This window comes from Artemia sp. Qi Xiang Cuo, chromosome 18 (genome assembly GCF_049724085.1).
Source record: "Artemia sp. Qi Xiang Cuo chromosome 18, ASM4972408v1, whole genome shotgun sequence".
Classification (NCBI taxonomy): Eukaryota; Metazoa; Arthropoda; class Branchiopoda; order Anostraca; family Artemiidae; genus Artemia; species Artemia sp. Qi Xiang Cuo.
This window is the reverse complement of record NC_142811.1, coordinates 5,064,025-5,090,100: the sequence shown is the minus strand read 5'-3', so window position 1 is coordinate 5,090,100 and position 26,076 is coordinate 5,064,025. Positions and strand designations below refer to the sequence as shown.

General features: G+C 35.1%; 1 protein-coding gene across 1 annotated transcript in view; it reads left to right on the top strand.

Moving 5' to 3' along the window:
• RhoGEF3 (Rho guanine nucleotide exchange factor 3) overlaps nt 1-26,076 on the top strand; it is a 213,413-nt gene that overhangs the window by 130,962 nt on the left and 56,375 nt on the right. Inside the window, exons 6-7 of the mRNA XM_089104622.1 lie at nt 11,881-12,055; nt 21,417-21,565. Of these exons, the coding sequence (XP_088960748.1) occupies nt 11,881-12,055; nt 21,417-21,565 (324 nt within the window). The remainder of the gene's footprint in view (nt 1-11,880; nt 12,056-21,416; nt 21,566-26,076) is intronic.

Genomic DNA, 26,076 nt, shown 5'->3' with positions numbered 1-26,076 from the left:
TTCCTCCTAGAATTTTTTAATCTAAATAGGTACCACCGCCCTAGAAAGTTCGGAAAAACACGATAGCCTTATTTATAGTGAAGCGTTTCTTAGTCTTATGATTAGCCGAATATTTAAAAAGTAACAATTGACCTAACCTGAAACAACAATCAAGTCCTCCTAGCATTATATATAATAAATATTTGACCAATAACTAGAGAGTACTGAATAACCCAATAGCCTTGTTTATACTGAATCATTTCTTAGTCTTATGTTTACGCTAATATGTAACATGTACCGTTTTTCCGTACCAGCTGAATTAATTAACAAACGTTCAAAAATTAAATAAAGAAAAACAAGTTTGTTTTTTTTTAACTTAAAGTAAGGAACGACGTTAAAACTTAAAACGAACAGAAATTATTCTGTATATGAAAGGGGCTGCCCCCGCCTCAACACCACGCTTTTTACGCAAAAGTTTGACTTTCTCACGACTCTTTTTTTTAAAAAAATGAAACACTTTAGCGTAAAGAGCGAGGCGTTGAGGAGGGGACAGCCCCGTTCATATACGGAATAATTTCTGTTCGGTTTAAGTTTTACCGTCGCTCCTTGCTTTAATTTAAAAAAACTTGTTTTTTTTATTTAATATAATTAAGAAATGACATCAAAATTATTTTTTTAAGTGATGGTAGAAATGATAAAAATCACATAGATACGAGCATTAGCTTTCGAATGAGCCATTAAACGTCAATCTAAAAGTGCTGGTAGTCTACTAGCCCCAGCTTTTCCACTTGAGACATTGCACCAAAAGTGCCGTTTTTAGTGCCGTTTTGAAGTTGCTGATGGTTGAATTTATAGGAAGAACGTAGATTTGAGTAATATCTTTTATACGAGCTACTAAAAATCTGTATAGATACCTGCGATACCAATACGCCCAAAAATAATACGTCCGATACCGATACACTGTGCAGCCCTTTCCCCAGGGGACTTGGAGGGTCATAATATCACCAACACCAAATATATTTGACTCTAGCAATGTCTCTTGTAAGCGTCAAATCTATTAAGTATCTGATGTAAGCACCCCATTCTTTAATTAGCCGTGAGGCATTCTTAACCATCGCAATACCTTTACGCTAATACCTCTTCGCAAAAAATTCGCAAATCTCGTAAACTAAAGAAGTAATTACATCACTGTTGTTAGCTCCAACAGTAATCTCCAATAATGTAATGCACCACTCATTTTTTTCCTCTACTAATATCCTTGCAAATAAAAACTATTCTCTTTGAATTCAAGTCTCTTACTAATATGAATTGTAAAGAAAACTAAAAAGATACACTGGTTTTTCCGAGACGGATTTAACCTAAAAAAAAAACTTGTATATCATGAAATAGTAATTCAGTTAATTGTGTCAGAAAAAACTTGAATTTGCATTTAGATTTTCAAGTTTCAAATTACTATAGCTTCTATAGAAATGGTACCTCTTTGCAAATGACCCTGGTAACCCCAATTACTTGAAAACCTACACACATACCCGATGCCTCAGGCGTAGGGTTCAAATATATAGATGCCTGGCCCGTGGTAAGGCATATTACGCAATCACTGGCAGTGGTACTAGATGCTTTACTATGACCCTGGTAAGGCATATTACGCAATCACCTTCAGTAGTGCATTCTAGCTTACTACTTATATATATATATATATATATATATATATATATATATATATATATATATATATATATATATATTATATATATATATATATATATATATATATATATATATATATATATATATATATATATATATATATATATATATATATATATATATATATATATATATATATATATATATATATATATATATATATATATATATATATATATATATATATATCAACAAGTAGAACAATAGGGAAATGTTTTATATAAGACAGTGCAACGCAACTTTAAAGGAATATTTCGACCCTATGTCCAAGGACCATCATCAGAAAAACAAATGTAGAAAAAACGAATATAAAAGAACCCACATTAAAATACAATCCTTGAAGTAATGATGCTAGGGCTGTTTTGAAAATATTTTAGTTTTAAAGATTGTATTTTAATGGGCGTTCTTTTATATTGCTTATTCTACATTTGTTTTGCTGAGGACGGCCCTTAAATATAGGGCCGAAATATTCATTTAAAGTTGCGTCCCACTGTCTTATATAAAGAATTTCCCTATTGTTCTACTTGTTGTTTATGATGGAAAGGCAGTGTGGTCTTCGTCGCTATATATATATATATATATATATATATATATATATATATATATATATATATATATATATATATATATATATATGTAAATGAAAAGAATTGAAATTATGCATAGGGTGGTTATGTATAACCTACATAACCTATGTAAAATACATAGACATGTATTTTATTTAATTCTCGCCTAAAAATATTTTTGTAACTTGTATCCAAGCTTTGGTTTTTAAGGCTTTTTACTTCAGTGCTCTACTGGGGTGTACATCCATATGCTTTCATTGTATTATTGATTTAGGTTAACCCCGCCCCCGGCCACTCCGTTTGTAAGGGTCCATTTTAAGGGTCCAGTTTCTGTCCATTTTAAGTTCGACTTAATTTTTCATTTCAATTTCTGCTCCTTTTAGGGTCCGTTTATTCGCCTATAGCAATAATAGTTATCTGTATGTTTGATGTAATAAATCAGTTTAATACATGTTTGTTTTAAGTTCGAATTATTATATGCCTTTACAACTGCTCGTCATAGATTTGTATAATTTTACATCTTAGGTTTTACTTTTTATTGAAAACTCATTTTTTGAAAAATATTTTTTATTATTAATTCACTAAAAAGCAACTAAAATACTTCAATTGATATATTGAATTATTTTCAATATATATTTCTCCTATTCCTTCGATATAAATAACCTTTAATGAAGATAATATCAATTATGAAATGTAGGCGGGAGGGTATAGGAGGCAAATTCCCCCCCCCCTCCTACCAATTAAAGCCACCTCTCAAAGCTAAGATACGTTTATATATAAGATCTATTCTAAACGCAGTGGTTGTTTGGGTCGTTGATCTCAAAATAATTATAAATTTCACCTATTTGTATCCGCTTTTGAAGAGAGGCCCTTTTATATAGGATATCCTCTGTATTGAAAAAAAAAAGCCAGAGGCCTAATCATAGACCGTGACTATGCTTGCGAAAGTAGAAGGATACCTTGGACTAATGCAGTGTGAAGAAGGGTCATTTTCTCTTGCATAGCCATCTCTATGTCCTTAATGAATGAATAATATAGATCTTTTGTTATAGTTTCTCTACTAATAACGTTTTAAAATTCTGGCCCGTAAGATATGTGGGCATGTTCTAGGAGGCTTCAATAATGAGTGAAATTGCATTGAACACATCCAGATGATTTGATTACCTACAGGGGTACCGATTGGGGGGGGGTACCCGCTCTCTCGAGATTTGAGGAATGCCTTTTGAAAAAATGGCCCCCAAGTTTGGAAACATTTCTTTATATCTTCATTCAAAAATCAAAAACTTGCGTCCCTCCCTCCCCCCCCCAAAAAAAAATTGTCCTGAATTGGTGCCCCTGGGACCTTTTCTCATTCGCCCACGTTTAATTTTCCCATGGGCAGAATGTACATGATTGGCCATAACCTCTCTCTTCTGAGGTCCATCTATAGAGCAGGGCATTGAATCGGACTAAAATCAGCTCAAGTTTTCTTAACTTAGTTAAGTTTAACTTTAATTTAATTTAAATTTTTCCCGATGAAATTTTAAAACTTCAATCAACCAAACTGAGATTTTTTCCTTGATATACGAAGGCTAGATGGAATTCCCGGTAGTTGTGTAGGGGGCTTTACCAACAAGTGGAAGAGTTCTTGAGAACGTCCGCCTCAACCCAGACCGGCCTTTCAGATGTATGTAGACAAAGGATCTTATTGTAGCATGCTAGGCTCTACGTTTGGGCAAAAACATATTGAAAACCCTGATATAATTTTGATTTCTTGTTGGAAAAAATTGAGTATGATCTGCAACATCCTTTTTCTTCTAAGGTCTATGGAGGAGCCCGCGGTTGAGTCGGACTGAAGCATTTTTTCTAGCTTAACTTTTAAAAACAAATTGGGATATTCCCCTAAAAATACAAACGTTACATGACGCTCTTAGTTACTTTGTAAGGTGTTTTATCAATAAGTGTAAGAGTTACTTAGAATGCCCGGCTTCACTCTGGCCTCCATTATGACTTGTGATAAGGTAACGCCTGGGGTATACACCGGACGGTGGAGAGTGGATACTCCTTTGGTGGATAGACACGGGTTAGTTTCCTTGTAAGATCTGTTCAAAGAATCTCCAACCAGGAAAACTTGAGATTGGAAGTGCTGTCTTGCAGGTAACTGACCAGCCCTGGTAAGGCTGGCCGTGTTCTAATGTATTTTTTTCAAAACTTCAGCATCCAATAAATTTTCTAAGCAAGGTCGCATTTAGAAAAAAATTGAGCTGGAGGGGGAGGGGGAGTGAAACATCTGTTGTGACTAAAGTTGCTTAAATATTTACTAGAAGTGTACTTATCTTATACTTTTGGCCATATTCGGAAAATTAGGTAAGGGAAATGCCTTCCAGTCAAACATCAAATAACGTCCCAAATTAAACCTCAAACAGACTTGGTTCCGTTATCTAAGACGTGGCTCATGCCTACTCTTTCCCCCTCCTTCTAAAAGATACGTGACAATAGAGCACTGGTTCAAGAAATGGTAGTATTTGGGATAAGAAAGGGTTCTAAACGGTTTCGAATATAAATGGTAACACAAGCAAAAGAAATTATTTTGCCCGTGATTGTAGCCTATATTTATGTAGTCTATATCTCTTCGAAGTAAACAAGATGTTTAATGTCTTGACACTCAACTCGAATAAATTGACAGTATATTGAAGCAGGCATTTAAATTACCCCATAGTTCTACCGGCACAGCCTTTCAAATAAATTGACGGTCTATTGAATCAGACTTATAACTTACCCCTTGATTCTGCAGGTACAGCCTTTCAAATAAATTGACGTTGTATTGCAGCAGGCTTTTTACTTACCCCTTGGCTCTACAGGACCAGCCTTGTGCAGAACTCTCATTTGATATTTTTATATATAATTCGTCTGCATTTTGTGTATTTTGAAACTTTTGGCTTTCCGTAGGTGAGGGCTTGCGTGGCTGTATTTATATTTGTCCCTAGAACTGTGTTTTGTTTTAATAGACGTAGATTAACTCGAAGATCTTATTGCCTTAAAACACGTAATTCCAATACCACCCCTCATCTCTTTGAACATTACATTTTCTTATTCCCCCAAGGTGCGTACGCAAAAATTTACTAGGCAGAGAGGGCCGCAGCAATCTTAAAATATTAAAGTCAGTAAAAATGGATCCTATTGTTTGAATTGGCTACGTGGAGACATGCACAGCCATATGTATCTTTAAAAATTAAGAAAAATCAGGGATTTAATTTTTAATAAAAAAGACCTCCTTGTGTAGTTTTTCAGTTTTTGGAAGTAGCGGGTAAAAAAAAAAAAAAAAAAGAGTAAGGAATCAGCGAAAAATAGTTAATAACAAATGACATCAAACAGCTTAAGAAGTGGAACATAGAATATGTGGTCGTCTTTATAAATAAACATATTGTTATTGTTTGAATTTTTCTGGACTAAAGGTCTTGTCACATTTAACTCATTAGTTTTGCTTTTTTGTTTTTACAGTTCAATGCGGCAACACTGACAAACTTGATAATTTTAAAACAGTCACAATTAAAACCTTGTACAATTGCCGTTTTCAGGCATAAATAAACCAAAGATAGGTCTATAAGGGGGTGGGTGACATAAAATGTTTTAATTTTTATCTCTTTTTGCTTTAAGATTTTCTTCTCTTTTTTTGGGGGGGGGGCTCAATCACTTATGGTTCATCCAAATTTTGTGAGATATTTCATCAGCATTGACAATAACCAGGAAATCAATATATTTAAAGTAATGGGAAAATATAGAGTCTAACCCAGAAGAAAATTACTATAATAAGCTTAATGTTCACACCATGAGAAGATCAAGATCATTATAGAAAATAAGTCATTGTTCCTATTAGATTAATTGTGCCGCTTCCAACACCTCCAGCAAGATGATTTGACACCTTGGATTCTTTAATAAGTGGTTTTAATTATGATTAGTCGGGTAATACTCTTGTGCAATACTCTCGTATAAATGTTTGTATCATATATCGGCTACGAAGAAAGAAAAATATCTTGAAGGCCTAGAGTATCCCGAAGACTCTAATAGTTAGAACAAGAAGAAGAAGATAGCCCGGCCAAAAAAACGAAAAGATGCCAATGGGTGCATTTTTGGAGGAAAAAATGCACTGAAGTGGATTTTTCTTTATTATAAAAATAGGCTTCAAAAAATGTGTAGATTTGAAGAATTCGATATACAACCACCCAAAAAAGGGGTCCAAATGCTCCCATTCTGGCAACACTGGTCATGTCAAGACTGCAAGACAAACATTTAGAGGCTCACAGCTTGCTCGGACTATATGCAGAATAAACCTTCTAGGTCCTAGTATTTTGGAAAAAGCTTTTTTGGAGCATATATTATGAAAAAGAGGTATGGAGGAAATACTAGAGAAAGTGACAGTAGTGGATGGTTGACTTTAAGGACATTCGCCAACATCTCAGCACAAATTTGACGTAAATGTTCTTTCTGCTCTGCTTTCTCTTTTGTCAGCAGACAATTCACTCTTAATCCGCAGGCTTTAGATTCCCAAGCTTTCTAATGCAAACAGTAGACGCTTAGTGGCTGGATGCTGTTGTTTGCTGAATCACATACCTTGATTCATCCAGCTCTGCTTCATCTTGCTCCGCTTTCTCTTTTTGCACTAGACAATTCACTCTTAATCCGCAGGCTTTAGAGTCCAAAGCTTTCTAATGCAAACAGTAGACGCTTAGTGGCTCGATGCTGTTGTTTGCTGAATCACATAACTTGGTTCATCCAGCTCTGCTTCATCTTGCTCTGCTTCCTCTTTTGGCAGCAGACAATTCACTCTTAATCCACAGGCTTTAGATTCCCAAGCTTTCTAATGCAAACAGTAGACGCTTAGTGGCTGGATGCTGTTGTTTGCTGAATCACATACCTTGATTCATCCAGCTCTGCTTCATCTTGCTCCGCTTTCTCTTTTTGCACTAGACAATTCACTCTTAATCCGCAGGCTTTAGAGTCCAAAGCTTTCTAATGCAAACAGTAGACGCTTAGTGGCTCGATGCTGTTGTTTGCTGAATCACATAACTTGGTTCATCCAGCTCTGCTTCATCTTGCTCTGCTTCCTCTTTTGGCAGCAGACAATTCACTCTTAATCCACAGGTTTTAGAGGAGTCCAAAGCTTTCTAATGCAAACAGTAGACACTTAGTGGCTGGATGCTGTTGTTTGCTGAATCACATAACTTGGTTCATCAAGCTTTGCTTCATCATGCTCTGCTTTCCTTTGCTCTAGGTTTTTATATTTCTTTTGATTTCTATTTATCTGTCAGCTTTTTCTTTTCTCTCCTTGCTGTTGCTCTTCTTGCTCTGCCAGCTGAATAAGTTCGTGCTTCCTATGCTTCAGACGTTTTTTCTTCACTTTGCAACGCATCCTCTTCCCATGCTGCTTTCTTTTGCCATAAATTTCTCTTGTTCTTTCTTTTCCTCCCTGCTTTCTTTTTTCTCTTTTAACTCTCCTGTCTCTTTTTTGGCAGCCGCAAATTAATTTTCAATCTAGAAGTATCGTTAAATAAAGCTTTCTAATACAGAGCAACTCTGCCAGTTATGATTCCTCTTGCTCTGCTTTCTTTTGTTTTCAGTTTATCCACTTTTTTCTATTTGTCTCTGTCAGTTTTTTTCTATCTTCTTGCTCTGCATTCTGTTTTTGGCAGTAGAAAATTCTTTTTTAATCCACCTGATTCAGAACCTAAATCTTTCTTATGTAAACATTCGACAGGAAGAGGCTGGGTTCTAATTGTTGGATATGCACATGGCTTTTCGCTTCCAACTCTGCTTCTTATGCTTCAGACTCCTCTCTTACTTCTGAATCCACTCCAAACTTTATGCGCATATTTTCAGCTGTGGTTCCTTTGCTTTTTTCTCTACAGTAATTTTATAACACCAAAATAGTGTCTCCATGGACGTTCTCTTTCAAATTTACTAGCAATATTACAGCCTTACCGCCTTACCATTAACACAGCCTTATCATTTAGTAAATACATAAAAAAACATAGTAGTAAGTTTACTTTGAAATATAAAAATTCATTTAGTAGAAAAAGTTAGAAAATTGTTAAAATTGGGTAACTTCCAATAGATTACCATGTAGATTTGATACAATTTAGATAAATTCGTAAGTTTATGACAAACGTTTTTGTAAATTAATTATAAATTTTAAGTGTATGTCCAACAGTTTTGATTTGGCTATTTAATAAAATTTTGTAAATTTGTTAAATTTAAAACGAATGATTTTGTAAATAGTACAAAATTTAAGTGAAATCTCATAAATCATAACAACTTAGTGTTTTGTAAAACTAGCATTACAAATATACCAATTAATCAGAAAAATATAAAAAAGCAGATAACTATTACTAAAATTTTAGTAATTTTTACTAGGATAATCTGTTAAAAGTAATAAGTCATATTTAATTCAGGAATGTACAAAGGGGGTCTTGGTGCCTGACCTCAACGAAATTTTCCCAAATATCTTGACGTTTTTTGCTCAAATTATCATATATACTTTTTTTATTATTCTCCCCTCTCCCCTGTAATAAATTATCGGGTAAGTTCTGACTTTATTGTTGGTAGAAACACCAGCTAGCTTTTATAGCGTTGCATATTTTTTCATGGTGTACAGTCAGCAACATAGTGCCTAACACCTTCCTTAAGAAAGGGATATGCCTTGTCTTCTTGAATCGATTAACCTGTCGAAGGAGAGACAAATCTCCTCGTATCTTTTCCTTCGAATTCTGGATACTCGTGTAAAGCCTGAAGAAATAGAAAAAAAAGTTGGAGCTCGCTTTCCAAAAACTCTAGGCTGTATCCTCTTCTTCTTCACTTGATCTGTCAACATGATACAGGTCACACCGAATGATTTCCAATTAGAACACGAGTATTTTGAGCCAGAATTCATGAAAGGGTTTCAGAGGATCTTCCCTGACTGGGATTTGAAAATAAAATTTGGCCTATTTATTGTCTGAAATTTTCTGAAAGGGATGCATGAGACTAATCGTATGAATGTGTGCATTGCTTTGAATATGAACCTAACCCTGATGGGTGAAAAAAAAAATCATTTTCTGTAAGGTAGGTATTGACAGAGAGAAGAAGACCAATTACTATTCTATAATTCCGTGTTTAAAATATGCTATAATTCTATTGGTTTATTTCTGTGACGTTTTTCCGTAAGCCAATCACATTATTCTGTTAAGTGTGCGTTAGAAATGAAGCCAAATTACCCTTGCGTATTTGTTTAGTTTCAGGATATTGATTCTTGGGTGCGTAGCGAATCAATTTTTTAAGCCAAAAAGCAATATGTGACACTTTTTTGAAAAACAAAGATTTGTACTCTAGCCCCCTCAAACAGAAAGATCTTGGTATGACAGCCCTACCTCCTCAAGATGATTGCTCACTATTATTTCTATGTTTCAATCTAACAATGAGTATGCAAATATTCCTAAAATGGTTTCATGACTATATGTCTAGCTTAAGGTTACCAAATCTTAGGTGCATAGTGTCGGGGGGGGGGTCTTGGGTGAAGAACGTCGATGCGCAATCAAAAAGTATTATATTGATTTTTTTTGGAAACGAAGGTTTGCCCTCAAACCCCTCAATCAAAGCAAGACTGGTTGTTTGGTTTTACCCAGGTCCCGAAACCTTGTGCGGCTCCTGAGATCAAGGCTGTATCCAGTGAGGAGGGGTTACTAAGTTCGAGTCCTCCCACCACAATCTTTGTCCGACTCATAAAAAGTGACAAACACGCATATAAACAAATTTTTGGATGAGTTTCGTCAAGCTTTTCGGGTACTTATATATTGTTCGGAACACGCTCAAGAAGTGAAGTTAGGTATAATGAAATATATCTAAAAATGATAAAAATATAATACTTTAGTAAGAAAATTATTGAAACCACAACAAAGAATTATGGAAAGCAGGCCACCCAGAATGCATTATATTGAATACCTAGCCTAACCACCTATATATATTAAATATTTGATTAAAACATACCTTATACCTTAAAATAAATTTATATACCTTATAATAAAATAAATATACCTCAAAATAAATTAAATATAAAATAAAATATAATAAATTAAATATACCTTAAAACAAATTCCACGAAAACACAAGCTAATTATTACCGAATGCCAGAGTAAAAGCGGTTTTGCTCAGATCAAAGAAAACAAATTTATTGAGTGTGTTCGGGATAACACAAAAATACTGTTTTTTGTAAACCCCCCTCCTCAAAAAAAAAATCCTGGATACGGGATTGCCTGTGATATTTGGGAATTTTCTTTTATCCATATCACGACACATCCTCTTTTTCTTACTCAGAATAGTTAGAATCTGCAGGTTTAGATATTATAGTTTACTGCATCTTGGATGCCTAATCACAATATAACAATTTCACATTCAATTGCTTAAGTAAGAATAAATCGACCGAAAACATATTTTTGCAAAAAGAAGTTTTTGCAAAAAAAGAAGCAAAAACATATGTTTTTGCAAAACATATTTTTTACTTCCTCCTATCCCCAGTAAAATGTATTTTGTTTAGCATAACGCCATTTTACTTACCAAAATCAAAAATTTCTAGCAAATTTCATGAAAATAGTTTAATTTCTTAGGTGCAAATCTACAAAGATACTTATCTTGTCTTATCTATTTAATATCTATTTAAAAAGCATTGCATATATTAAATACTTAACCTAACGTAACCTAAATATTTTATATATTTTTTATGTGGGTTCAAAATTCATCAGCAATATTCTCTAACAACGGTTCAAAACATTACAAATTTCTCGTAACCAAGGCCGTATCCAGGGGGGTTATGGGGTTTGAATCCCCTCCACCTGAAATGTTTGTCCAACTCGTAAAAAGTAACAAAAATGAATATAAACAAACTTTTGATGCGTTTTTATTTTTTTTTTTGTAAACTCCTCCCCAGGGGCGCTGTTTCGTGGGGGGACAAGGGGGGAGGGTTTGAGTTGCCCTCCAATAATTGGGAGAGCAACATTATTATATAGTCCGTACCCCTTGACTATCCGGATATGGACCCCTCTATACTCATGGAAACCGGGTTGTGTTGGTTTGGGCTGTAGAACAAGACTAACAGAAAGATTTTCCTGATTGTCAAAAATAGTTTCCAGAATTAAAGTTTCTTTTCAGTATAAATGTGGCAATGCCAAGTCATGAAACATTCCATATCGTTCCCACTGCTCTCAGCACGATGGTTCACTTTTACAAAAATTCCAATTTAGCAGCGAGTAAAAATATGAGAAGAAGTAATAAGCCTTCGCCCTTTAGCATAGAGGATTCATACTCCGCTTGGCAATACGCTGCCCAAGGATTGATCCCCGTTGCGGCAAGGTTGGGTAACAGGCATGCTATTTGCCACTGTTTAAAAGACCCAACAACTGAGACGTGCGTTCGACGCCGTATGTGCTAGCAATGGCTTTGGAAGATCTTTATCCTTTTTAATATCCTTTATCCTTTTTATCTTAAGAATTTTTCTAAAGATGTACTTTTAGGACGAAATATGCTGCCGAAAAAACAAGACTTCAGCTTAGTAATTGCTATAAATTAAAGTCTCATGTGTCATTTTAATTTAATTACTTTAATAACCTATATTTTTCTGCAGGTTTGGGCCTTTAGCCTGGAGGGCCAGCAAAGAGCGAAAAAGATCGAAAAGGGCTATTTCAAGTCGAAATTCAAAATGCAACAGTGGAGATAGTGGAATCCAAGTGACAAGACCACCATCTACCGATTTTGAGGGTTTAAATTTCGTCAACGAATTTCCACCAACAGTTACTCAAGTAAGTCTGGTTATTTTAATATTTCTGTACCTATTAGTACCGTCGAGTTACGGTTCTGAACAGTAATTATTTTAGTCAGGCACATATAAAGGATTTTTGTTTTGGGGGTGGGGGCAATAAAAATTGTCGCTTTGAATAAGAGGTGCCCAAAAATTCGGGAAAATTTAGGACCTTGGGGGACCGGGCCTGAGCTTTATCCCTGCTTTAGTTCCTGTTTCCGTTTTCAGCTTCAGTTTTCAAGCTGCCACATAATTACAGTTCGTGGTAACGAACGACCCGTGGTAAGGAGTGACCCGGCTCAATAGTAACCAAAACTCTAAAAAAACGGATTTTTGATACAAATAGATAAAACAAAAGAATCGGATTTTTATGCTGATTTCAAATATATAAATTACATTAACTTTAGTCTTACCCATCAAAGGTTACGAGCCGGAGAAAATTTTCCTGATTTTCAAAAATGAGGGGAATAGCCCCCAAAAGTCAAGTGATTTCAATGAAAATCCCATAATCAGATTCAGCGTATCAGAGAACCCTACTATAGGCTATAGTTTTCAAGCTCCTATCTGTAAAAATGTGGAATTTTGTATTTTTTTTGCCAGAAGAAAGATCACGAATGCGTGTTTATTTGTTGTTGTTTTTTTTGTTTGTTTTCTCCAGGGGTGATCGTATCGACCCAGTGGTCCTAGAATATCCGGAGAAGGATCACTAGAACGGAAATTAAAAGTTCTAGTGCCCTTTTTAAGTGACGGAAAAAATTGGAGGGCAACTAGGCCCCCTCGCCCGCCTCTTCATTCCTAAATCGTCCGATCAAAATTTTGAGATATCCATTTTGTTCATTATAGTTGAAAGGCCCAATAACTATGCTCTTGGTCATAACAGGACCCTCCCCCCCCCACACACACACAACAGCCCCAGGGGAAAGGTCTTTAAGTTATAAAGTTTGCCCAATGTTTGCGCATAGTATTTATTATTGGGATGTAGGCATATATTTTCAGGGGGTGGGGCAAATTTTCTGCGGGGGGTTTTTACACGGGGGAAGTTTCCAGGGAGTGAACTTGTCAGAGGAAATTATACACTGGGGGTATTTGCCAGAATTCTTAAACAAATTACTTTTTATCTGTCTTGCTTTCTCTTTTCCGTCTCAATTTTACGCGTGGAGTAATTATTTGGGGTAAATTTTCACCGGAACTGAATTGTTTTGAGGATATGTCAGTGGGGAGGGGGTTTATCCATGGAGGTTGGGCCAGATTTCCTGGCATTTTTTGAAAAACGATCAGAAATTAAATAAAAAAAACAAGTTTTTTCAACGATAAGTAAAGATCAACATTATAACTTAAAACGAACAGAAATTATTACGTATATAAAGGGGGCTACACCCTCCTCAACTCCTCGCTCTTTACGCTAAAGTTTGAATGTTGTCCCGATTTTTTAATAATGACTCCTGGAACACAAGGATCGTTTTTAAAGGTACTAAAAAAATTAGCGTAAAGAGCGAGGTGTTGAGGAGGGGGCAGCCCCTTTATATACCTAATAATTTCTGTTCATTTTAAGTTTTAATGTTGCTCCTTACTTTCAGTAGAAAAAAATTGTTTTTGTTTAGTTTATAATCACCGAGAACCGATTGAGTCGAATATCTTTTCCTTCTTTATATTGGCATCTGATTACAATCTGGTAAAACAATCATGTTTTAAAACGGCGAGTTATTTTGATTATTTCGATTTTGACAGGAAAATATTTATTCTAAGAAAAATTACAAGGTGCACTTTTTGTGACCATTTAATATTTGTCCAATCAATTTGTGTGACCAAATTCTATCCATAATTGTTTGGTTCCATTTTGAATGGAATAAATGTAGGAATAAATGGAATAAATGGGATACATTCTATCCATAATTGTTCGGTTCCATTTTGAATGGAATAAATGTAGGAATAAATGGAATAAATTCTATCCATAATTTTTGGTTCCATTTTGAATGGAATAAATGTAGGAATAAATGGAATAAATTTTATCCATAATTGTTTGGTTCAATTTTGAATGGAATAAATGTAGTAATAAATGGAATAAATTCTATTCAGGAAAACTATTTCTTTAAAACAACAAAATTGTCCCCCTAGATTCTGAAAAATGTACCCCTCCCCCTCATATTCTCGGGACTTGGCACCACTGTTTCTTTGTACGGTAAATTATTTACCGGTAAAGTTTTTTTTTCTATTTGCTTTGATAATATGCCAAACTTTCTCTTGTCTTTTAATTTTGCCAGACGAAAAAAGATTATTCTAACGAGTAGAAACATAAAATTTGAATTATAGATGAAATCAAAGATCAATTTGCAAATTATTTTGGCTACGTAATCACTGATAAATTGAAGGTGCCGTAGTTACTTAACAACAATTTTATGCAACTGATGAACAATAAATTTATTATTTTGGATGTACCATGACGTAACAGAATTACACAGAGACTAATAGCACCGTGTTGAAGCAGTGGCAGCGCCGTGCCAGCGTCAGTATTCATAATGTTGTGCCAGTAGGAAAATTGGAAGATTTGGGCTACTCAAGAGGACAAATCGGAATATTAAAAAACAACGACAAAAAAAAACAAAAAAAAACAGAGTTTAACAAGCAGAGAAGGTGAAAAATTGAAGCTTGCAGCCAGATTGAAAATTTGATTGTTATACCAACAGGCAAATTGGAGGATTTGAGTGACTCATCAGGACAAATTGAATAAGTAAAAAAACCTAAAAACTCAAATATGCTTCGAGTAAAAAGAATGCAAAATTTGAGAAAGGTTGTGCCAGCAGACAAATTGGTTATTTGAGCTAAAAATTGAACAGATAACAAATACGATACTGAAACTCTAGATAACACTCTAGAGGCTGAAACGAACATGTAAAAAAATGAAGATTCAAATATTATTCTAGCAAAAAATCGGAAAATTTGTGAAATGTTGCAATTTAATTTGTGAAATGTTGTAATTTAATTTGTGAGAGGTTGTAAAATTTAGATCCGCAAGTGTTCAAATTGAATATGTACAAAAATAAACGAATACCAAGGAAAATTCCAATATTGTTCCAACTTTCTTTAAAAATTAAAAAAAATTTTCGAACATATTTTTTGATCCAATTAGTTCCAAAATTGGTTCAAATACTCCAATTTGTTCCTGAACCTATCAAACACATAAATTGAAAATTTTGGATTGTTCGAGAGGCTTGTCGAATTGATGTTTGAGAATTAACGGGGACTAAGTCGCTTAGACTAGGAATAAACGAGGTAAAGAGGTGATGTTGGCTAACTAGAACATCCATCACATGGATAGTTTAACTTACCTGGGTAGTAATATTAGTAAGGACAGTGAAGATGTAGAAAGTAGAATAGCCAAGGCCCAGGGTGTAGCTAGGGCCAAGGCCACAGTTGAAAATTTTTGAAAGAACAGGAAGGTAAGTCTGCAAACGAAGATTAGAATATTGAAAGCTACGATAATGATGCTGGTCAAGTATGGTTTTGGAGTGTGGGAGCTTTGAAGGGTGTAGTAGACTTGTTAAATGTTTTCCACGGGAATATTTTACAAATAGTTTCAGCTACCCGTTGGACTGACCGTATGTGAAACCATAAGCTGAACGATAAATGTGGTTGAGTGCAACTTTTTAAGGATGAAGTTGGGTCCAACGTTAAGGATGAAGGACTATATGTTAAATGCAAGACATACGTTTTACAGATGAAGCACGACAGGTTGCTAAAGATTGCTCTTTTTGGCCAAAGATCTAGGGGCAACAGAAAAGTATGTTGTCCCCGAAGGGGGGCTGGGAAGAGGTCATAACGAAGGATTTGAAGGAAATTGAAACTTCATGAGAGGGGTTAAAGGGGGAAGCTTTGAATACATTAGGATGGAGAATGAGCGTATGTAGCTGTGATGGTCTCAGGTGGCTTGGTGCTGTAGCGAGTTGTTCGTAGCAGTGGTAGTAGTAGTAGTAGTAATATAATATGTACTTGGGATAGTCAATTCTGATAATATCAATGAGAAACGATCAGACTGATGACTATATTTATGAGGTTGATCAGAGGGGGGGGGGTCATGATTTCAATAAAGTGAGTAATATCCACATTTCATGTCCACCTCTGTTTTGATTAGGCTATTTGTTTAACTTGGAGACTTTGTGCATGATGCTATAAAGGTCATTTTACCCTTAAAGGCATATTTTTGACTTCTGGCCGTTCTGATTAAATGCCTAGCTTATAATTTTGATCTGATACCTTCTCAGGCTCTAGGGTGTACCCAGGGACGCAAAGTTGAAATAACTGTGAGTGCTTTCCTTCTGCTTTGGGTCCAAAGAAAGTACCGAAAATTCTTAGAGACTGAAATACCCCCCGCCACTTTTTTCTGTCAGTTGTTCTGAATGATGACTAGTAGTTGAGAAAAATAAAATAAAATAAAAAACAGGACACATCGGGGCTACTCATGTAAAAAACTGATTTTCATTGTTGTTTAAGCCAGGGAACTGTAAATTTGTTGAACAGGGTTTTCGGCCATGGCGATTCCAATGGTGTACTTTTTGTTTTGGTCCATTGCCATTCTTGAGGGGTTTCAGCAGGGCCGTATCCAGCCTTTTTTGGGGGATTTTTTTCACAAGGATTCTTTGGGGGGGGGGGGGTGTACACAAGGATTTTTTTCGGGGGAGGGGGTTACAAAAAAACTTTGAAAAACGCATCAAAAATTTGTTTATATTCATTTTTGTTACGTTTTTACGGATCAAATAAACATTTCGTTGGGGAGGGTCAAACTCCCCCAACCCCCCTAGAACAGCCTTGGGTTTTAGGCAATTTTCGAATTTCCACTAAATTTCTTTTCAGGCTAACATTTTACTATTAAGAAAAATTCAGATAATAGTTGCCATTCATCAATCAGCTCGAAATGACAATTTTTCTCATTTGCCATTTTTTTTAAAACGCGTTTTTTAATTTTTGGTTACTATGGGCCGTGGTTTGTTCCTTTACTAGGTTGCAGCTACCACTGCAGCCATGATAACTGTAAAAACAAAAGAAAATCCATGGGAGACACATTAATTTTTGCAAGTCTAAACTATTGCGCTGGCTATGATTAACTTGTAACACTTAGCTTCAGATAACCTATATAGGCAATAGGGCATTTATGTTCAAAATAATGATAAAAAGGAAATCAATGTTGAACGAAATAAATTGTTTGTCAAAAATGATTGAAAGAAATGATTTAATTCCATTCTAAAAAATAAATGAGAAATGCAGAGTTATCTGTCTTGCGAGACAGTAACACTGGCAGTTAAGTCTGAACAAGTATTATAGAACATTGACGTGTCAATCACAAGTGTCAGGCAAAATAAAACATGACAACCGTGCTTTCCACTCGTCATTTTAACTTGATGCGAAATCAGCTCGTGGCACTTGTTCGACTCAGATTTCAAATAAAAAAGTTTAAATATTATCAATTAATAATATAAAATTACGTGAATTACGAATGACATCTAAATAAAAATATTTTGTCTCTTTTAGTCTCTTTTTGATTGGTAATTAATAAAATACGAAAATAAATAAAAAACATTTTTGTCCCCCCCCCCCTCTCCTCTGTAGCCATCTTAGGTCCATTCATATCTGGAAACCACGATATTCTAGGATTTCCCTTTTTGTTATTTCAAAATTATGAAGATTTTAGGGCAATATTACATTTTGTCGGTGTTGCCATGCTGATCTGTGAAAAGATTAGTTGACTCACAAAGACAAATCCCCTTTTAAAGAAAGCTTCGCCTTCGGCCCGCTAGAAGCGAAAACTCCTTAACTCTATATCGAGGACTTTTTTGTTAAAGATTGAAGTCTCGAATTTTTCCTTTTTTTTCAGACATAGGCTACATGGTTGTTTATGTTTATGTAAACAATTCACAAAAGCAGATTTTATTTTCAATGTCCTTAGTACTCCGAATGAAACATGCGTATTATATATTATCTTCTCGATTTTTTTTTTATATTATTGTTCTTGTTGCCTATTTACTTGTCTCGTAAATTTTTAAGCATTTTTTTTTATCACTATACTTTTCCGACCCTAAGGGCAGATCGCTAAATATCGACCCAGAATGCCTGCCATTTCTTTTGCTATTATTCGTCTTTTCTTGTGTTAGTTTTGTTATTTTCAAATCTTTAATTTATTCTTATTCTCCGAAGATAGCAAATAAAACATTTCAATTTAAAGTGGCTTTGTTCTTCAATTAAAAAAAAAAAAAAAAAATCATTTCTTGTCGTGAAATAAGAAATCTGTTGTTTAGATTTAAAAAATAACCTAGAAAATATAATTACTTAAAGAGGAAAAAAAAATCGAATTATCTAAAAATTTGATATAACAAAAGAAAAATTAAAAAGGGAAATGCAATCTCCCTTTCGTGATACCACATCAAACAAACGGTTGATTAGGACCCTGTGATTGTTCAGCACCAGAAGTTTTTGGGGGTTGAGTATTGGCCGAACGCCAATTACCTGCTGGCCGCCACGATTACCTGCTAGTACGGTTGTATGGCCATCATTACCTGCTTGTATGGTCATCAATAGTTTATACTGAGCTCAAGAAGCCCTTTTCTTTCTTTCTTTGTGATGTTGGATTTGCAGTATTAGGAGGGGGCAGAGGGGGCACTTGCCTCGGGCACAGAAATTTTAGGGGCGCAAAACTTTAAATAAATAATCTAACATTTATAATCGTTTTTTAATTTTTGAAAGTTTATTTTATTAATCAAACAGTTCGTGGTAACGAACTGTAAGTAAGGAGAGAACCGGCTCAATAGTAACCGAAACTCTAAAAAACTGAAGTTTGTTACCAATAGATATATCAAAAGCATTGAATTTTTATTAAGTTTAGTCTTACCCGTCAAAGGTTACGAGCCTGGGAAAATTTGGCTTGTTTTCGAAAAAAGGGGGAAACAACCCCTAAAAATAATAGAATCTTATTCAGCGTATCAGAGAACCATACTGTAGAGGTTTCAAGCTCCTATCTTTAAAAATGTGGTGTTTTCTACTTTTTGCCAGAAGAAAGATCACGGATACTGTATTAGTATTTCTTTTTTCTAGAGGTGATCGCATCGACCCAGTGGGGCTAAAACATCGGGAGACAGCTCATTCTAACGGAAATCAAAAGTTCTAGTGCCCTTTTTAAGTGACCAAAAAAATCGGAGGGCAGCTAGGCCCCCTTCCACGCCACGTTTTTCCCAAAATCGTCCGATCCAAATTCAGAGATTGCTATTCTGTTCAGCATAGTTGAAAGACCTAATAACTATGTCTTTGTTTGATAATATCACCCCCCGCGGCTCATGGGGAAAGGTCTTTAAGTTATAAAATTTTCCCATTCTCTACGTATAGTATTTGTTATTGGGAAGTATGCATACATTTTTCGGGTGGGGAGGGGAGGACGAATTTTTGCGTGGGGGGCTTTACACGGGGAGAATTTTCCATGGGGTGAACTTTTCAGGGGGAATTGTAAACTGGGGGAATTATAACTTAAACGAACAGAAATTATTACATATTCAAGGGGGATTGCCCCCTCCTCAACACATCGCTCGTTACACTAAAGTTACATTTGTCCCCAGATGAACAATAAGTAACTTTTTTTTTAATGCCGAAAAACTATAGCGTGAAGAGCAAGGTGTTGAGGAGAGCAACCCCTCTCGAATACGTAATAATTTCTGTTTGTTTTAAGTTTTAATATTGCTTCTTACTTTCAGTTGAAAAAAAACTTGTTTTGTTTATTTAATATAAAGTAGAGGATGCAGGTGGCAGAAATATAAGCAGTTGAATCCAAAATTTTCCTTTTTCCCATATAAAGTGAAAAAAAAATCAGATCTATGTAAATGAAAATTATGTTAATAAGTGAAAGTTTTGCTTAAATTTGGCCTGAAATTTTTTGCGAGACAGGGGCACTAATCAAGATTTTGCCCCAGATGCAAGAGAGCCCAGAACCACCATTGTTTAGCACCAAGGAAAAATTAGGTAAAAATCACCACGTGACTCGCCGGAAGCTTTGATGACTTCTGAAGCTTTTTGTCAAGTTAATCGCTATGGTTTCCAGCTAGCGTGACTGCTGAACGCCAATACTCAACCCCAGGGGCAAATTGCTTTATATCCTCTATGTTTTTTCTAGAAAGACAGCACAAACACCATTAAAGTTCTTTTGTCAATCTGGGCGCTTCTATACTGAGCTCAAGAAGCATTTTTCTTTCTTTCTTTGTGGTGTTGGATTTGTCTCTCTTTTCTTTTTATAGAAAGGGTTCTATAGTCTCTCTTTTCTTTTTATATTCTCTTTTGAAGTTTTGCATTATCAAGCGTCTCTAATATGTTAGTACAGTAGTTGAACTTGTTATGTTCCCTGCTGTTCTACCAGGCCATAGAACCCTGTGGTGGATATGATGCATTTACTTTTTTTGGTGAGATAAATTGATTGACTTCGTCGTGGAATTTTTTAGAAAGATGAATTGATTGATTGATTCTGAAAATTTTGAGAACCGAATGAGATGGGAGAGAAGAATTAGATTAATCCATGAAATTTGCTTGGTTTATACAGGCCGCAAATCTGAATTTTCCCAAAAAAGAGTAATGTAGTGCATGGGTGGATCCCGGATCCCGTGCCCTCTGCAAATTTTTCTGCTGCCCTCATTTGTTTTTTTTCTTTTTTACCCTTTGTTTAAAAATAAACTTGTCAATTTGGTCAATAATTGGCTTCTTTTGAATTCTCACAGTCGATTTTCAAACTCTTTAAGTTCTAACTTTTACAATTTTTTTTAGAGGTGACTTAAAATAAATAATATAGAACTTTGACTAAATCGCAGCAACGTCCCAAGGCCAGCCATTTGTCTTAGTTCGCACTTATCTCATCCACAATACTTTTTAGGGTTCACCTATAGAACTTGGATTAAATCGTAACAACGTCCCAAGGCCAGCCATTTGTCCCAGTTCGCACTTATCTCATCCACAATACTTTTTAGGGTTCACCTGAAGTCAACTCATGCACAACAGTCCCTGAAAGCTCCGGGGGACCGCGCCCCCTGCAAGATTTTTCTGGTGCCCTCATTTGTTTTTTTTCTTTTTTACCCTTTGTTTAAAAATAAACTTGTCAATTTGGTTAATAATTGGCGCCCTTGTCATCAACCCCCCCCCCAAGATTTGCTCTAGATCCGCCTTTGATGTGGTGTCTTTTGAATTCTCACAGAGGATTTTTAAAGTCTTTAAGTTCTAACTTTTACAATTTTTCTAGAGGTGACTTAAAATAAATAATATAGAACTTTGATTAAATCGCGGCAACGTCCCAAGGCCAGTCATTTGTTCCAGTTCGCACTTATCTCATCCACAATACTTTTTAGGGTTCACCTGAAGTCAACTCATGCACAACAGTACCTGAAAGCTACGTCCCAGGAAGTAGTGCCACAGCACCTCATAGTCCAGCTGAGGCCACTAACCAGGCCACAGTTTGGTTATCTCAGGTTCCTTCCTCCTCAAGTACGGATAATGGGTAAGTCTATTAAGCGGCTTTTACACTGCGTACTTAATTTTCTGGTTAAGTGTTTAAGCTGGGTTACGTTAGGCACAGCCTTTCACATTTAAACAAGTCCTTTCACAACAAAATAACGTAAAAGTGCGCAAAACCATCTGATCATCGTATGTAAATGAGCACAAATTATCATTAGCAAAATATTCAAAAATTGAAAATGTGGTATGGCAATGGAGATTCAAGTTCTGATGATGATCTTATGGTGGTTGTAGCAGGATGGTCACTGATGAAGAGACGGTGCAAAAGGCTTTCTAGAAAATTATGTTAATTTATTGTCTGAATTTAGTAATTCCAGACTCAGAAACTCCATTTTTGTGGCTGCTATGTTGGCTTTCTTCATAACGTAAAATAAACTTACTTAGCGTGAAATGTTACTTATGTAATATAACGTGCCTGGTCCAGCAGCAATTTTTAACATCCAAAAACCAACACTATCCTCAGAACAGCCAGGGGGCGGGCAAGACCATGGTTAAAAAGCAGTATCCGGGGGGGGGGAGGGGGGGTCACACGGTTTGAACCCCCCTCCCCCGGAAATTTTGTTGGACTTGTAAAAAAGTAATGAAAATGCATATAAATAAATTTTTGATGCGTTTAGTAAGTTTTTTTTTGGCCACTGTTGACGTTCAATGATACATTAAATAAAAATAAACAAGTTTTTTTAACTGAAAGTAAGGATCGACATTAAAACTTAAAACGAACAGAAATTATTCCGTATATGAAATGGGCTGGCCCCTCCTCGATACCTCGCCCTTTACGCTAAAGTTTTTTATTGTTTTAAAAAATAGAGTTGTGAGAAAGAGTAAAACTTTAGCGTAAAGTGCGAGGCATTGAGGAGGGGACAGCCCCTTTCATATATGGAATAATTTCTGTTCGTTTTAAGTTTTATTGTCGCTCCTTACTCTTAGCTAAAAAAAAAAACTTATTTTTTTTTCATTGCTAAACGTTTTTGAAATAACGACGGTTTTGACTTTGGATTACCTCATATGATCAATTAAAAAGAAATTGGGATATTAATTTTACTTTTTTTTTGGTTAACTGGCTTTCGTGTAAATTGTTTAATCTTATTTACAAACGTTTATATTAGATATAAGCATTTGTAACTTACGAATTAACTTATATAACGAACTTCTATATTCGTATATTTTTATTGCGTATATTATTGAGCGAGGTATTGACTAGGGGATGAACCCAAGCATATGCGTAATAATTTCTGTTCGTTTTAAGTTTTGATGTTGCTCCTTACTTTCAGTTGAAAGACTTGTTTTTTTTATTTAATTTCTAATCGTTTTTTAAATATTGCTGGGAAATCCGGTGCCCCCTTCATAGCAATGTCCCGTCCCCCATGAGAACTTACTCCTTGGAAAGATCCTCCATGTAACCTCTGACCCCCCCCCCCCCACTAACAGAAAAAATTTCAACTGAGAATGTCGGTATACTTCCCAATAACCAATACTATATGTAAGTAATTGGCAAAGTTAATAACTTGCAGCCCTTCCCTCGGAGACTGTGGGGGGGGGGATTAAGTCATCCTCAAAGACATAGTTATTATATTTTTCAACCATGCTGAGCAAAATGGCTATCTCAAAATTTTGATCGGGTGACTTTGGGCAAAAAATAAGCTTGGGAATGGGCCTAGTTGCCCTCCATGTTTTGGTCACTTAAAAAGGGCACTATAACTTTTAATTTCCGTTTGAATAAGCCCTCCCGCGATATTCTAGGACCACTTGGTCGATACGATCACCCCAGAAAAAAAAATAATAAACACGCATCCGTGATCTTTCTTCTGGCAAAAAATACAAATTCCACATTTTTGCAAATAGGAGCTTGAAACCTCTACTGCAGGTTTGTCTGATACGCTGAATCTGATGATGTGATTTTCATTTAGGTTCTAATACTTTTAGGGTGTGTTCCCCCTTTTTTTCGAAAATAAGGGAAATTTTCTCAGAAATCAGCATAAATATATTTGAAATCACCATAAAAATCTGATTCTTGTGATTTATCTATTGGTATCAAAATTCTGTTTTTTAGAGTTTCGGTTACGATTGAGCCGGGTCGCTCCGTACTTAAAGTTCGTTACCACGAACTGTTTGATGAGTCAGTGGGCTCCTGAATATGTTCGACGAATTTGTTCAAAAATCATCTACAATCTACTTTTTCTCGTCTTATCTACTAAGAAACCATAAATAGTTTTCAATGGCTGCGTCCACGGTTGTCATGTTTTCTTTATGTAAATTAGCCTTTATGGCGAAAATCACTGTCCCAAGTGGTTTAACCTTTTAATTATGCAATTTGTTTTTAAGGTTCAATATTTCTCATTCCCAATCCTCTGGCTAAGTTACTGCAAAGTTTTATGTTGACGTTCAGTGTGCTAGTGGGAATTTCTAATGAAATGACTGACCATGGAATGGTTCAACCATCGTTCACATTCTTCGCTTTCACTTCTTTTATCCACGGAAAACCACAGATAGTTTTCTGTGGCCACATTAACTATACGACAAAAATTGCGTGTGTAACATTACAATGAAATTGTTGGTTTCTCAAGAATTGTATTCATAGTAATACCAGCTTGTCAGCCAAAATAAAAGAAGTAATTACTTGTTTGTTTTCAATAACAAGATTTTTTTTTCATTTCCTTTGTTTCGTCAACTATCTTCTAGCAGTTCCGCTAATCAGGCTTATTCGTCTCTGCAAGCAGAAATAGCCCATAAATCCCGTGTCATACCGTCCCACTGTCTTGGGCTATAATCAAAGGAAGGTTAAGATAGATTTTAGACCAACTTAGACCAGGCAAAGATCCTTGGAAGTTTAAAGCCAATAGGGAAAAATATTCAGGGACTTTAAAGTTACTTACAGTGTTACAGGCGTTTTAGGGGTACAAAATTTCAAATAAAAAATCTAATGGTTATAATCATTTTGTAATTATGGAATTTTATTTCTATTCTATTAAGGTAGAGGGTGCAAATAATAAATGAACATTATTAATAATAATTAAATAATTTGCTAAATAATAAAAGAACAACAAAGAGAGAAAAAACCCTCAATGAAGAACAAACGAGAAACGAGAAACAAACGAGACTGCGGCCAGTAGAGAGAAAAGATAAAACTAAAACGACGCGGATATTTGCCTGTATGAAAACGTTGCGTCTTCAGCACAGGGAAACAAAGATATAAACTAAAATAAACTAAAAACAAATAAAACCACCACCAATATTAATAAAATACCATTGTTGCAACTGATCAACATAGGTCACAGAAGCTTTTCGAGTTGTTTCGACGAGAACCTTCAAGCTGTTCAGCTGAGCAAAAGTTTTATGCCTTGTTTACTGCCCCACTATCTAGGGCTATAACGAAATAAAGGCTAAGGTGGCTCGGCCACGTTGTACGGACGAAGGATGACAGATTGCCAAAAATTGCGTTTTTTTCGTTTTTTCGAATTGCGTTTACCAAGGTTAGTTTTTTAATAGGCCTCTATTTGCGCAAAAATATCCCTAAATGATCTTTAAGCCACTTCAAATTATCAAATTATTATTATTCAAAATTATTCACAATTTTGCCAATAAGCTCCAATTTGGCGAAATAGAAAGGAAGGATGTAGCCACTACTGTACAACACATTATTATAGAAAAATTATTGTGTCATTATTAACGTTTTATTTAAATAATTATGCTATAGAACAATTATATTAATTATAATAGAAAATACAACTTGTCTGACAGAAAATGCTGAACAGAAAACTGACATCTAAGTCATCTCACTGGCGCAAGTTAATGCCGCAAGTCAACATATAAAAAGACTTTGCTACTTCTGTATTACAAACTATAAAAGTTGATTTTCTCCTAAAGATCAATTTCAGTTCATTTGTGACTGAAAAACACTGAGCAAATTCACATGAATTGTAAAAAAAAATAGATTGAAAACTTCACAAAAAATTAAAATAAAGATCATGATTGAAAATAGCTGTTAGTAAAATAGATTCTATTTAACGAAAGATATATATATATATATATATATATATATATATATATATATTATATATATATATATATATATATATATATATATATATATATATATATATATATATATATATATATATATATATATATATATATATATATATATACTTATGAAATTTTCTCATCGTGATGAAAGAGATGCATGGCTAAGTCTTAATATTTATTACGCCAAACTGACCCATGCTCTTCTGTCTGCTGAATCTCAAGAAGCTTCCAAGTCTCTTGCCAGATAACATACTCAAGAAAAAAGATAGTCTTCTAACCCTTTCTTACAATTAGCATACGACTCAGCTACTTTCTGGTACAGGATGTGGAAAGAATGTGGTAGACCGCACTCAGGAGTAGTTAAAGAAATTAGAGTTGCATCTAAGCGTAGGTTTGGGAAGGAACTTGCTCGTCACCGTGTGCTGTTGAAATCTGAGCTTTCTGAAAAAGTAATTAAAAATCCTAATATCT